Genomic DNA, 14,314 nt, shown 5'->3' on the forward strand with positions numbered 1-14,314 from the left:
CCCTCTCCCCTCCCCTGCACACACATGCACTCTCTCAAAAAATAAAAAATTAAAATACATTAAAAAAAATAAGAGCCTAAAGATTTGCTGATTGATTGGATTGAGTGTGAAAGAGAGAAGGAACATTTAAAGCATGAGCAACTGAAAGAATAAAGTTGCCATGTGCTAAGATAGTAAAGACTAGAGAGAGCAGATTGAAGAAGGTATTTTGGGCATGTTAAGCTTGAGATGGCTATTTGACATCTAAGTCAATATACCTAGTAGACAATTAGATATAAATTTAGGGGAGAGTTTCAGGTTGGAGGATATTAACCAAGCAAAATGTGCTAGAAATCATCTAGCTTTTCATTCTGGAAGATACTCTCTACCTTGCTCCTGTTCACCCCATCACCACCTATCCTTTATATATCTGTGTGCCATTTTGTTTTTCCAGTTTGCAAACTCTCATTCTTCAGCCCTGAGAAGTGTCTCAAACAACTAAGTATACAAACACTGAACAAAAGTGGAAAAGATCATTAAATGTTGTGCTATATGCTATTAGAAAATACTGATTAAGGGGCACCTGGGTGGCTCAGTCAGTTAGGTGTCAGACTTTGGCTCAGGTCATGATATCATGGTTAACGAGTTCAAGCCCCACATTGGGCTCTGTGCTGATAGCTCAAGGCCTGGAGACTGCTTCGGATTCTGTGTCTCTCTCTGCTCCTCCTCACTTGCACTCTGTCTTTCTCTCAAGAATAAATAAACATTAAAAAAATTTTTTTAAATACTTATTTAAAAAGAATGAAAATACTGATTTTGTTTATTTTACTTTCTGATTAAAAAAGAGTTAAATAGCTAACAAAATTCTTTGCTTAGTTCTTTGAGGTTTGTTTTTTTTTAAGAAGAAGAAATTGATGTGTTTTTAAAAAATTTTTTTAATGTTTTTATTTATTTTTGAGACACAGAGAGACAGAGCATGAGCAGGGGAGAGGCAGAGAGAGAGGGAGACACAGAGTCCGAAGCAGGCTTCAATCTCTGATCTGTCAGCACAGAGCCTGATTCAGGGCTCAAACTCACTGACTGTGCGATCATGACCTGAGCCGAAGTCGGACACCCAACCGACTGAGCCACCCAGGCGCCCCAGTTCTTTGAGCTTTAAATATACTGTATCTCAGTAGAGGAAAAGGCAATTTTCAGACCAGCATCTGAATAAACAGTATTTTTTAAATTTTATTTATTTAAGTAATCTCTACCCCTAACATGGGGCTCTACCTCATGACCCCAATATCAAGAGTCACATATTCTTTCTACTGAAAGGCACCCCTAAACAGGGTATTTTAGATCTGAGAGACTATTGGTATTCTGTGCAAACCTGGTCATCCATGCCAATTTATAAAATAGAACTTTCTTTTTAAAGAGCAATTTGGCAATGTCTGGTGAAGTGAAAGATGCTGATATAACCTAGAAATTCCACCTTCAAGTATATTGCCTAGGGAAATTTTTGCTATGTGCACAAAAATATAGCTATAAAAATATCCATTTCAGTTTTGTATATAATAGTAGAAAATTAGAGCAATCTAAATGTTCTTCCACAAGAAAATGGTTAAACTATGGCATATTCAAGAAATGGAACACCAAAAACAAAATGATGTAGAAATACATTTATTAAATGGATAAATATCACAATGTTAAAGTGAATAAGAAAGGCTGGAAAGAGATATATATGGTTTTTTATTTCACATTTCTCAAAAATGAATATCATCCTGTCTAATTTCACAGAACCTTCCATGCATGAGACACTATGTAGCATGGTTTTTGCCTACATTAGTTAATTTCACACAACAGCCTTGTGAAATAATGTTATCCCTATTTTGCATTTATTCTCTCAAAAAAAATTTATATAATATGTGCCAGAGGGCATTCTAAACACTGAAGATATAGTAGTTAAATAAAATTCCTGTTCTCCTAGAGCTTTCATTCTAGTGAGGGAAGACGTAAAGTTGAAAAATATACAAGCAATTATGTATTAAGTGGTAATGTAGACTATGAAGAAAAATAAAGCAGAGTAGCAAGATAGTAATAAGGATCACTATTAAATATCATAAAGTAAAACTCAGAAGATGAAGAAACTCATAGAAGGTAAGAACCTGCTGAAAGTCACTCGAACTGAAAATTTGGAGCTAGGGTTTAAACCTAAATCAATCTAATTCGACAGACTTCTCTCTCTTTATTTATTTATTTATTTATTTATTTATTTATTTATTTAAATTCTAGTTAGTTAACATATAGTGTAATATTGGTTTCAGGAGTAGAATTTAGAGATTCATCACTTACATACAATACCCAGTGCTCATTACAGCAAGTGCCTCCATAATACCCATCACCCATTTTGCCCATTCCCCACCCACCTTCCCTCCAAGAGGTTTCTCCTTTTAATTTTTTTTTTAATGTTTTATTTATTCTTGAGAGAGAGCGACAGAGCACCAGCAGGGGAAGGGCAGAGCAAGAGAGGGACACAGAATCTGAACCAGGCTCCAGGCTCTGAGCTGTCAGCACAGAGCCCGACACAGGGCTTGAAATCACAAGCCATGAAAATCATGACCTGAGCCGAAGTTGGATGCCCAGCCCAACAGACTGAGCCACCCAGGCACCCCAAGGCTTCTCCTTTTAAAGGATAATTAGGTCTATCTGTCATTTACACTTTGGAAAGACATTAATTACATAATGGCCCCTGAGATCAGCAACACTAGAAGAAAACTTTTTTTTTTTTAACGTTTTATTTATTATTGAGAGAGAGACACACACACAGAGCATGAGCAGGGGAGGGGAAGACACAGAATCCGAAGCAGGCTCCAGGCTCCAAGCTGTCAGCACAGAGCCCGATGTGGGGCTTGAACTCACAAACCGCGAGATCATTACCTGAACCGAAGTTGGTCGCTCAACTAACTGAGCCACCCAGGCACCCCAGAAAACAGTTTTTTAATGGAACAGGAGGGAATAGAGAACAGTCTAGATACATTGGGTGGTTTGGACAACCAAACACCTTCATAACATAGCCGTTACATATGGGAATCAGAATAAGTTTCAGAAAGTGAGAAAAGAGTTAAGAAAATAAAGTAAGCAAGCACCATCTTAATTTTGCCATAAGCCTTGATAGTTTCATGAGTGTAATTAAAAATCATTTTCACTGCTACTTATTGGAAGTGAGTCATGGATTACCACTGTCAATGTTAAGAAATTAAGCAGAGAACATATTCATGTATTAGTTAAGAACATGAATTTTAGAGTCCGACAACCTCAGTACCCAATCATGTATTTAATAATAATTTAATGAATAATCTTCAGGGCAAGCCACTTAACCTTTCAAAGTCTTTTCTTTTAGGCTTTGTCCACAATAACTGTCTAAATTAACTTTTTAGTCAGCCACTTTTTTCTTCTCAGACATCTGAAATACCATATCTTCATTGTAAGATAAATTGATCATAACCTGTACTGCCTGGTTCACATTTCACCCCCACTGCCATCCCCTGCCATTTATTTAACAGCAAAAATTATTGAATGCTGACTGTGGAAATAAAGCCAAACCAAATGAGAAAAGCAAAACCTATTTATTCTGTGCTAGCTATATCAATGTAGTCAACCACATCACTTGCATTTTGGCAGAGACTCAAAGGAAGGCAGAAAACTGGGAAAGCTTTATAGTGGAAAATAAGAAAGGCTGTTGGTATGTCCTGATTGGAGGCTGTTGGCCTGGGGAAGCTGCAGGTGGGCTAACTAAAAGCAGAATATCCTGTGTGATTGGTTAGGGATGCATATTTGGCTTTTTCTCATGGGTCCTAATTTGGAAGCAGGGATAAAAATTAGGAAAGCTCTCAGTTATTAGTCAAGTCCTGGCCATTTGTGGCCAGTTGTAACAGAGGTTATTGTTTAGCTTGCTGGATTGTCACTAGAGGTAGTAGTCTGACTTCATACAAATCTGACTTATAGCAAGCTGGCTTCCTGGGCTATTTATTGTAGATAAAGGGTTGGCTTCCTGGGCAAGTTGCTATGGATTGTGGGTCAGTTCTGTCACTATGTATGGTCTGGCCATTTTCCCATACTTAATTATCCCTTACTACTTTGCATCATTCACAATTATTTTGAGTTAAAGTCCTTAACTCAGATTAAGTCCTTAACTCAGTCCTTAATTTAGATTAAAAGGGTAATGTATTAGTGAAGTACTTAATTTTAGAATGATTTCCCACAGGAATAATTTAACAAGTGGATATTTTTAGTTTTTTCTACCACTGACAGATTATTGCTTTTTTATTTTCAGTGGTTACCAGTTACTCGGGAGCTGAGCTTCCAAAAATTTATTGAACAATCTGACTTACTAGAAGAACTTAAATATGACTTCAATGAAAAAGCTGAATTGAGACACACTGAGACACAAAGGCCTTTTGTTTTTAACTATTATAAAAATGTCTTTGAGAGGAACAGCAAGCGCTACCAGGCCCTTGGCTATTTGCTTGAACAATATATTTATGAGCTTTTGGAGAAAGTATGCAAATTACAAAAAGTATATATCCCACCAGAGGCTGATAAAGAACCAAGAAGCTTCTTTTTCATGAGTGAGAGAGCATTAACGAGTCATCGTTCTGTTCTTCTTGTTCTTCTTCAAGACCAAGGAGTCTTTAGAGCTGGTCAGTGGAGTCAGCAGGCAATAATACATCATGGTCTCCAACATGGAAGTCAGATACCATGTATTCAAATGGCATTGCAGGCACATTATGATGTAATTGTGCTAAACCCGAATGACAATTTCATCGACCTAAACATGGAAGAAGAGCAGAAAGGCCTTTTAACCCAAACTAAGGGGTCATCTTCCCTAAAAATGGTTCCAGCAGAGAACTTTTTATCTGTCCAGCAACCTCTCCAGTGCACCCCTAAAAGATGCAGCAACACTCCTGAAGAACACATGGCTTACATTTGGGATTACTTCATTTCAAAGACTGAAGGCAAGGATGTTGCCTTCATTGTACATGGTTATGGAGGCTTGGTTTTTATGGACTTACTTGTTCGTAAAAAGTGGGAAGTGATGAACAAAGTATATGCTGTTGCCTTTATTGACTCTGAACATCATGTAGGACACCAGCTGGGAAGTGATGTTCAGTTATTGGCCTGGATAAAGCACCACTGCCGTGAATGGGTGACAAGCCCTAAGCCTTTGGATAAACCTGCAGCTACTGTTTTAAAACAGGAGTTTCCTATGGTTTCTGCTGGTACAGAAAAACACAACTTAGCCCCTTCCTCTAGCCTTCAGTCAATTTTTAAATACTTTAAAAAAGCTTTGAAAGCCAAAACAACTATTAATTTTTCTCGAGTGCCAATAGTAACTAGAAGCTCCACAAAAAGAAAGCAAATTGCTTAACTTACTTTTTTGTCACCTAAGATTTTTTTGTCCCACTGAAATGCTGCGAATGTAGATGCTAGAAGAAAAAGAATACTCTGCAGTATTATGTTATGAAAAGAATATACACAGTGTTATATTCTGGCTTGAGGTTTGATTTGTTACTTTTTTTGAAAAGTGAATATGTTCTTTTTTGTAGCCTATTGATGAGCTGGGCATCAGTCAACACCATCATTAATATTTTACAGTTTTAGTCCAGTTAGAGGATCTTTTGAAAACCTCTCTTATGTCTTAATAGAATGACACCAAAACTGCAGTTGGTAGAAATTAAACACTAAGTCAGTCTTCAGTTTCTATGTTGTTAATGCCATACTAAAATTATAAGTGAACATAAAAATGATTATAAACTCCATTTTTGTATGTTTGTGTTCTGTTTGAATTTATTGTTCTTATGTTGAAGTTTACTTTAGGCTGGGGCGCCTGGGTGGCGCAGTCGGTTAAGCGTCCGACTTCAACCAGGTCACGATCTCGCGCTCCGTGAGTTGGAGCCCCGCGTCAGGCTCTGGGCTGATGGCTCAGAGCCTGGAGCCTGCTTCCGGTTCTGTGTCTCCCTCTCTCTCTGCTCCTCCCCCATTCATGCTCTGTCTCTCTCTGTCTCAAAAATAAATAAACGTTAAAAAAAAAATGAAGTTTACTTTAGGTGTTTACTCATACCTTCAGCTAATATTTGAGTGTCTACTATGTCCCCATCAATAGTACATGTTGAGGACACCAGCAAACAAGACCAACGTTGCCTTTATCCATATGGAGTTCACAATGAACAACAAATTGAAAGTGTGAAGAGTGTTCAGAAATTCAAGGTGCCATGGAACATCTAGTATGAGAGCTAACAGCCTTGGGGTACAGGTAATACATCTGTGAGAAAATGACGCTTAGTTTGAAAGACAACAGCAGTTGGGAAAACAAATTCATAGGCAAAGGAATAGCATATGCAAAGGTCTTGAGGTGGGAGAAAATAGTCCAGTTAACTGAAACTAAAAAATTATGGGAGAGCCGTGTTAAAGAAAAAATTATTCATGACATTTATTAAAGACATAAGGAAGACTTTAAGAGGGATTGCTGCAATGGGGGTTTTAAAGTTGGGGAGAGAGATCAGCCTCAACTTCTAATTCACCAAGGACAATTGAGGGGGCAATATTATAGCCAAAGTGTAGGGTGAGGATCAGTGAATGGAAAATTAACTAAGAGGAAAGAAACATCAGGCATAAGAGAGATTCTTACTAGACTGACTCAGCGTAATTCTTACTGAAGCCAGGCCAGGTTGATAACACATTGACAGTGGAGGATGAGGAATTTTATCAGATCTAGAGGATGATTAAGTGCCAAAAATGAGAAATTTTCACTGACAGCCAAATTCTTGCTAAAACTAGACTAAGTGACAACAACAACAACAAAAACTGGACTGTGGACCAACGATGGAGTCCAACATCAGAGCCTAGCTGAGAGAAGGGCTCAGAGGAGCCAGACTCAGATTTGGTCAAGGAGAGGTTTTGTCAGTAGTTAGAAAGTTAAGTTAACGAAATAAGCAGAGGCAGCTTGCTTAAGGCTGCAATGGCCATGGTTATGATTTTTGACTTTATTCTCATAACAGTAGAAAACACTGGATGGTTTTAGACAGGAGAATATTCTCAGATTTACATTTTATGAAGAATATCCTGGAGTGCCTGGGTGGCTCAGTTGGTTGAGCATCTGACTTCAGCTCAGGTCATGATCTCATGGTTTGTGGGTTGGAACCCCATGTTGGGCTCTGTGCTGACAGCTCAGAGCCTAGAGCCTGCTTCAAATTCTGTGTCTCCCTCTCTCTTTCTGCCCCACCCACCCACTTGTGTGCTCGCTCTCTCTCTCCCTCTCTGTCAAAAATAAACATTAAAAATTAAAAAAAAAAAAGAATATCCTAATTACAGTTCAGAGAATAGATTAGAAGAAGCACAAGCTTGTAGGCTGGGAGACCAAATTAATTTTGGTAGTATTCTGAGAAATGCTTAATATTAATTCTTAACTACGAATACTAATATAGTTAACACTAATACTTAAATACTAATATTTAATTACTTAATACTTATGCTTAATACTAATACTGTGATTCCTATGAACAAAATTTTATGATTGGAGGTTAGGAATAAGGAGAAGGAAATAAGAAGGAGGACTCCTGGATTTTTGGCTTGAGCAACTAGATGGATAGAAATACTATTTGTTGAAATAGGGACTACTGACAAAAAAAATTTATTTTGGCTGTTCCAGAAGTTTTTTTTTTTTAAGTTTATTTATTTACTTAGAGAGAGGAGAGAGAGAGAGCACAAACAGGGGAGGGGCAGAGAGAGAGGGAGAGAGAGGATCCCAAGCAGGCTCTGTGGTATTAGTGCAGAGGTGGACGAAGGCTTGAGCCCATGAACTGTGAGATGATGACCTGAGCTGAAAACCAAGAGTCAGATGCTTAAATGACTGAACCACCCAGATGCCCCTGTTCCAGAAGTTTAAAAAGAGAAAAAGGAGGGGGTTACAAATTATCTTTAGCTCTGTCCATAGATGGGTAAGAGAAGAACCCATACAAGACATGACATTTGAAGAATTAACTCTACCATATCTAATAGGACATGGAGATTTTTCTCTTCATTTTTTTTAATGTTCATTTTTGAGACAGAGAGAGAGAAACATAGACTGAGCAGAGGAGGGGCAGAGAGAGAGGGAGACACAGAATCCAAAGCAGGCTCCAGGCTTTGAGCTGTCAGCACAGAGGCCAATGCAGGGCTTGAACCCACGAACCATGAGATCATGACCTGAGCTGAAGTCAGATGCTTAGCCGACTAAGCCACCCAGGAGTCCCAACATACAGATTTTTCTGATACAGCTATTTCTAGTGTCTTTCTAATATTCCTATTCACAGTGGTTTTTTTTTAACCCAGCATATACTATAATCCCTGTTATGTACTGAATGTTTGTGTCTCTCTGAAATTTATATGTTACAATCTTAATCCTCAATGTGATAGGTGTGGGTCCTTTGAAAGGTGATTAGATCATGAAGGTGGAGTCCTTATGAATGGGATTAGTGCTCTTATGAAGGACACCCCAGAGAACTCCCTTCTGCTACGTGAGGACACAGCAAGAAAAGAGCCGTCTGTAAATCAGGAAGTAGCCCTTAACCAGACATGGAATCTGCCAGTGTCTTGCTCTTGGCATTTCCTAGCCTCTAGAAAAGTGAGGAATAAACATTCGTTTAAGCCTCCAAGTCTGTGATACTCTGTTATAGCAACCCAGACAGACTAAGACAAATCTTTATCAGAAAGACATATTTCAAATTTCTTTCTGTACCATGTCTTAAGTGGCATAATGGGGGGAAAAAACACTGAGTTGTAAATCAGGATGTGCAGGTTTTAAATGAACCTTTGCTTAAGGAAAGGTTAGTGAGGGCTTTTAATGAAGGCTTGCTTAAACCAGTTACTCTCTCCCAGTCCTTACTTTCCAATTTGTAAATGAGGTGAGCTTTGGAGTCCTTTTTGACATAGTCTAACTAGAATGCACTTAATGCACTTAATATGAAAAGCACCAAAAAAGAAAAAAGTTTTTTAAAAAGTTTCCATGAAAGTTATTCTATCTTGCACTTAACTAACTTGGAGTTGATGTTTCTCATAACTCCCAATTTACTATTTAATCTGGTACTCAGGTGTATTAGTTATCTATAGCTGCATAATAGATTAACCTCAAAATTTGGTGGCTGAAAACAAAAAATATTAGTTCACAGTTTCTCTTGTTCAGAAATTCAGAAGAAGTTTAGTGGGTAATTTTGGCTCAGTATTGGTTAGGAGCATACAGTCAAGATTGTCTGGAGTTGCAGTGATCTAAAACCTGACTGGCTGTTTGGCAGGAAGCCTTGGTTCCTCACCAGGTGGACCTTTTCCATAGGCTGCTTCCGCTAAAGAAAAAAATTATTCTGACACTTGTTAAAATGGTAAGGAAGACTTTATTCAAAACTGTTGCAACTAGGGATATTGCAATAGGAAAGAGAGAATGAATTCAACTCTGAATACAGCAAAGATAGCTGGAAATTGGTAACCAAAGAGCAGAGTGAGGGTGTCAGTGACAGAAAACTACTAAAAGGAGACATCAGGATAAGGGGCTTATTACTAAAGGCAGGTCAAGGACTTAGACATCAAGAGTGGGGAATGAAGAACATGATCAGATATCAAGAGTGGGGTGTTGATTTAGCAAGATTCTTGCTAAGACTAAACTGTGCAGCCTTACAGAAGGCCAAGGTTGAGGACTATTCCAGAAGAGGGCTCAGAGGAGCCTAACTGAAGTTTCTGAAATTTGTCACTTGGGTGTCTTCAGGACATGGCAGTCAGCTTCCCCAAAGGTGAATCATCCAGGTGAAGGAGCAATCAGGAAAATGCACTGCCTCTTTATGACCTACTCTCTGAAGTTGCATACTGGCCCACTTTTACTTTTTAATTGGTTAGAAGTGAGTCACTAAATCCAATGGAAGAGGAATTAGGCTCCACTTTTTACAGAGAGTGTCAAAAAATTGGGGAACATATTTTGGACCACCACATCAGAAATGATGTCAGTTGAAACTAATGGTACAGGAACTCAACTCAGTTGTTGGTCATAAGATTATCTTTGCTCTAAAACTATGTTTATCTTGACATTTTAATTTTTTTCTTGTTTTAATAAACTTCTCTGTATGTTTATTTTTTAATGTTTATTTTATTTATTTTTGAGAAAGAGAGAGCAGAGGATGGGGCAGACAGAGAGGGAGAGAGAAAATCCCAAGCAGGCTCTGTGCAGTTGGCACAGAGCCCAACGTGCAACTTGATCTCACGACCATGAGATCATGGCCTGAGCCGAAATGAAGAGTCAGCTGCTTAACAGACTGACCCACCCAGGTGCCCCAACAGCTCTGTACATTTAAAAACTGGTTTCTCCTTTTCTTCAAAACATCAGCATTTTTGCTACAGATAAATGCTTGCTTTGAAAAATAAGGTTTTTTAAGCTTTCTCTCCCAAGCATCACCCTATCTGTTCCCATACTCTGACTTCTGATATCTATGTTTTTGAAGCCTGAAGGGAAAAAGGACATGTCCAGTTCTCAGCTATAAACTGCATACCAGAGATGTATATTGATATTGAAAAGACTGACATGAGAGGGGCGCCTGGGTGGCTCAGTTAAACATCTGACTTCAGCTCAGGTCATGATCTCACAGCTCGTGGGTTCAAGTCCCGCATTGCGCTCTGTACCGACAGCTGAGAGCCTGGAGCCTGCATCAGATTCTGTGTATCCTTCTCTCTCTGCCCCTCCCCAACTAGTGCTCTGTCTCTGTCTCTCAAAAAATAAAATAAAAACATAAAATAAATAAATAAAATTTTTAAAAAGACTGATATGAGAGGCCTTCAGGAAAATCCTAAGATCTTGTGACGTCAATATGATGATTTTTTTCTCCCTTTCTTGTGGAAAATAGTTAGCGGTAATAGGCTATTATCATTGTTTGTAAGCAGAATGCATCAAGATTTTCCAATACTTGGGGCACCTGGGTGGCTCAGTCGGTTGAGCTTCCAACTTCAGCTCAGGTCACGATCTCACAGTCTGTGAGTTCAAGCCCCACGTCGGGCTCTGCGCTGACAGCTCAGAGCCTGGAACCTGCTTCAGATTCTGTGTCTCATCTCCCTCTCTCTCTGACCCTCCCCCGTTCATGCTCTGTCTCTCTCTGTCTCAAAAATAAACAGTTTTTAAAAATTAAAAAAAAAGATTTTCCAATACTAGACTAAACATATCTTAACAAAAAGGAGAACATTGTTTGCAAATTGCTAAGGTAAGTCTATTAAAAAGAAAACAAGAATGGGGTGCCTGGGTAGCTCAGTCGGTTAAGCATCCGACTTCAGTTCAGGTCATGATCTCACAGTTCAGGAGTTTGAGCCCTGCGTAGGGTTATGTGCTGACAGCTCAGAGCCTGGAGCCTGCTTTGGATTCTGTGTCTCCCTCTCTCTGCCCCTCCCACAGTTTGTGCTCTGGCTCTCTCTCAAAAATAAATAAAAACATTAAAGAAATTCCTTACTTGCTTTTCAATGTTTCTTCAAACACAGTGGTTCTCTAACATTAGAGCGTATTAGGATAACCTGGAGGTCTTATTAAGACAAAGATTGATGGGTGTTACTGCCATAGTTTCTGATTCAGTAGAATTGGTAGGTGGGGCATGAAATTTTGCCTTTCTAACTAGTTTCCAAGGGATGCTGATGCTGATCTTGCTGGTCTAGGGACCATACTTTGTGAACCACTGTTAGAAAGACTAAATAATAAATGGCTACAGAGGTAATAAAGTTAAATTTACCTCCTGTGAGGTCAAAGTTATGATGGATTATCATGTGGCCTATAATTTGCTCCCCGAGGAAAGCAACAAAAGGGGTTTCTTCATTAAGCCTATGATTATGATCCATGTGAACTGACACATTTATCTTTTCCTCCTGTAGTGAGGCAAGGGTCACATCTCACTCTTCAAAACCAATCCTTCCAGTTGTATTCCACATAATTTAAAAACAAATACAAATTAAAAATAAGAGACTTAATTCCATTTCCAGAAATGGAAATGCAAAGTAAGCTGTCATGTCTATAAATTGGCTTCTATCCCCACCTATTTCTTCCTGTCTTCCTGTTATAGAAGTAGAATTTTCTCCTACTGTCCAAGACCAATTCCCTCCACTGTCCTCTGAATACCACTTCTTTCAATCTTCTCAGGATGTTCACTCTTCTCACTGTCTTTTATTTTCCTAATTCCCTTGCTAACAATCCTTTAAGTTGATCAAGTCTCTCCCAACATAGCAGTCATAATAATTAACACAAATTTCCTAGATGCCACATCTGGGGACTGAATCCATTGTATATTGCCCCTGCCAAATTTCATTAAAACACTTACACTTGCTGACTCCATTTTCTCATAATCCACTCATTCCTTACCCACTCTTCATCTGGCTTCAGCCTCTAAGTCTCAGTATATGGTCCCAAAGCAATGGATGCTTTTCAGCCTGTGCTACATAATGTATAGGCAGCATTTGACCCAGTTGACCCATTTGAAGCCCATTGGGTCTCTCTCTTCCTTGAAACACTCCCTTGGTTTCTCTCATATTCTGATTATTTTCTTCCTGTCTCTCTAGCTGCTCATTTTCAGTCTCCTTTGTTTACTCTTCCTCTCTACTCAGACACTGGGTAATCTCTTCCACCCACATAGTTTCACAGACTCTGGTTTCAAAGACTCTTTCATAGCTCTCAAATCTCTGCCTATGGTCCATTCTCTTTCTCCTTAACTCTAGACCTATGCAGGGGTGCCTGGGTGGATCAGTCAGTTAGGCATCCAACTTTGGCTCAGGTTGTGATCTCATGGCTCGTGAGTTCGAGTCCCGCATCGGGCTCTGTGCTGACAGCTTAGAGCCTGGAGCCTGCTTCAGGTTCGGTGTCTCCCTCTCTCTGCCCCTCCCCCACTTGCACACGTGCACTCTCTCTCTCAAAAATAAACATTAAAAAAATAAAAAAAAATTTAAAAATCCCACAAACTCTAGACCCATGCAGCCAACTACCATATACTGTAAAGGAGACATCATCTGATTTTGAAGGGAGCTCAGTCATCAGGTCTAAAACTGCTCACACCATCTCTGCCCTCACCCCATCCACTCCTTTTCCCCATTCACTGCACTACTAATCACGTCTACCCTGGTGCTCAAACTAGAATATTGGCTTCTTCTTCTCCTTCTACACCAAAATCCCAATCAATCAGCAATTCTACCATTTTTACCTCTTAAATATATTCCACATCTATAACTCTGTCAATAGTGTCCTTTGATGTACAAAAGTTTGTAATTTTGGTTAAGTGCAAAATGTCCATTTTTTCTTTTGTTGCCTGTGCTTTTGGGGTCATCCAAGAAATTATCACCAAATCCAATGTCATTAAGTTTTCTACGTCTTCTTCTAAGAGTTTTATAGTTTTGACTTTTATGTTGGAGTCTTTGATCCATTTTGAGTTAATTTTTATATGGTTTTAGGTTGAGGGTCCAACTTTGTCCAGCACCATTCTTTGAAAAAGACTGTCCTTTCCCCCAGTGTTTGATTTTGTGCCTTATAATTTAATAATGACAACTGAACTAAAATACTTGAAAATGGGGGCGCCTGGGTGGCGCAGTCGGTTAAGCGTCCGACTTCAGCCAGGTCACGATCTCGAGGTCCATGAGTTCGAGCCCCGCGTCGGGCTCTGGGCTGATGGCTCAGAGCCTGGAGCCTGTTTCCGATTCTGTGTCTCCTTCTCTCTCTGCCCCTTGCCCGTTCATGCTCTGTCTCTCTCTGTCCCAAAAATAAATAAACGTTGAAAAAAAAAATTTTTTTTTAATAAAATACTTGAAAATGTGCTGACTAAACAAAACACCTGCAGACTGCATTTTGACCCAAAGGCCACTAATTTGCACTATGTGGCTTTAATTTCATTTTCACATTAAATTTAACAAATGAGTTAAGGGGAGTGAGAGATAGTGTCGCCTACCATAGTCCAAGCATTGTACCAGGTGCTGGTGATAAACTAGGCACAAAGTTTCATATGTTACATTCCTAGCATCAGTTTAAAGTTGAGTGAGACTTGTGAAAACATCATTTTATATTAACACCATGTTAAATGCTTATAAATACGGGGAGCAAGCAGAGAATAAGTTAAGAGAGGAGGAAAATAAATTTTTTAAATAGTTGTGTAATAGACTAAAACCAGCTACAAGCACACCCTGTTAAGAGGCCGTAGGCATGGCCTCAAGGCCAGCTACCAGCTTTCTTCCCCACCGCGCAGTTTTTCAGACCAGAAGGCTTTCCCCTTGTATCGGGACGTCATCCGGAAGCGCCGGGAAGAGGGGGCGGGATTTCCGGCTT

At 39.2% G+C, this 14,314-nt stretch overlaps 1 protein-coding gene across 1 annotated transcript in view; it reads left to right on the forward strand.

Moving 5' to 3' along the window:
- Nucleotides 1-5,780, forward strand: part of LOC121036172 (putative protein FAM172B) — an 11,577-nt gene extending 5,797 nt beyond the window's left edge. Inside the window, exon 2 of the mRNA XM_040484386.1 lies at nt 4,295-5,780. Within this exon, the coding sequence (XP_040340320.1) occupies nt 4,295-5,389 (1,095 nt within the window). The 3' untranslated portion in view covers nt 5,390-5,780. The remainder of the gene's footprint in view (nt 1-4,294) is intronic.
- The last annotated feature ends 8,534 nt before the right edge of the window (nt 5,781-14,314 follow it).

This window comes from Herpailurus yagouaroundi, unplaced genomic scaffold (genome assembly GCF_014898765.1).
Source record: "Herpailurus yagouaroundi ecotype Mexico unplaced genomic scaffold, PumYag 162, whole genome shotgun sequence".
Taxonomy (NCBI): Eukaryota; Metazoa; Chordata; class Mammalia; order Carnivora; family Felidae; genus Herpailurus; species Herpailurus yagouaroundi.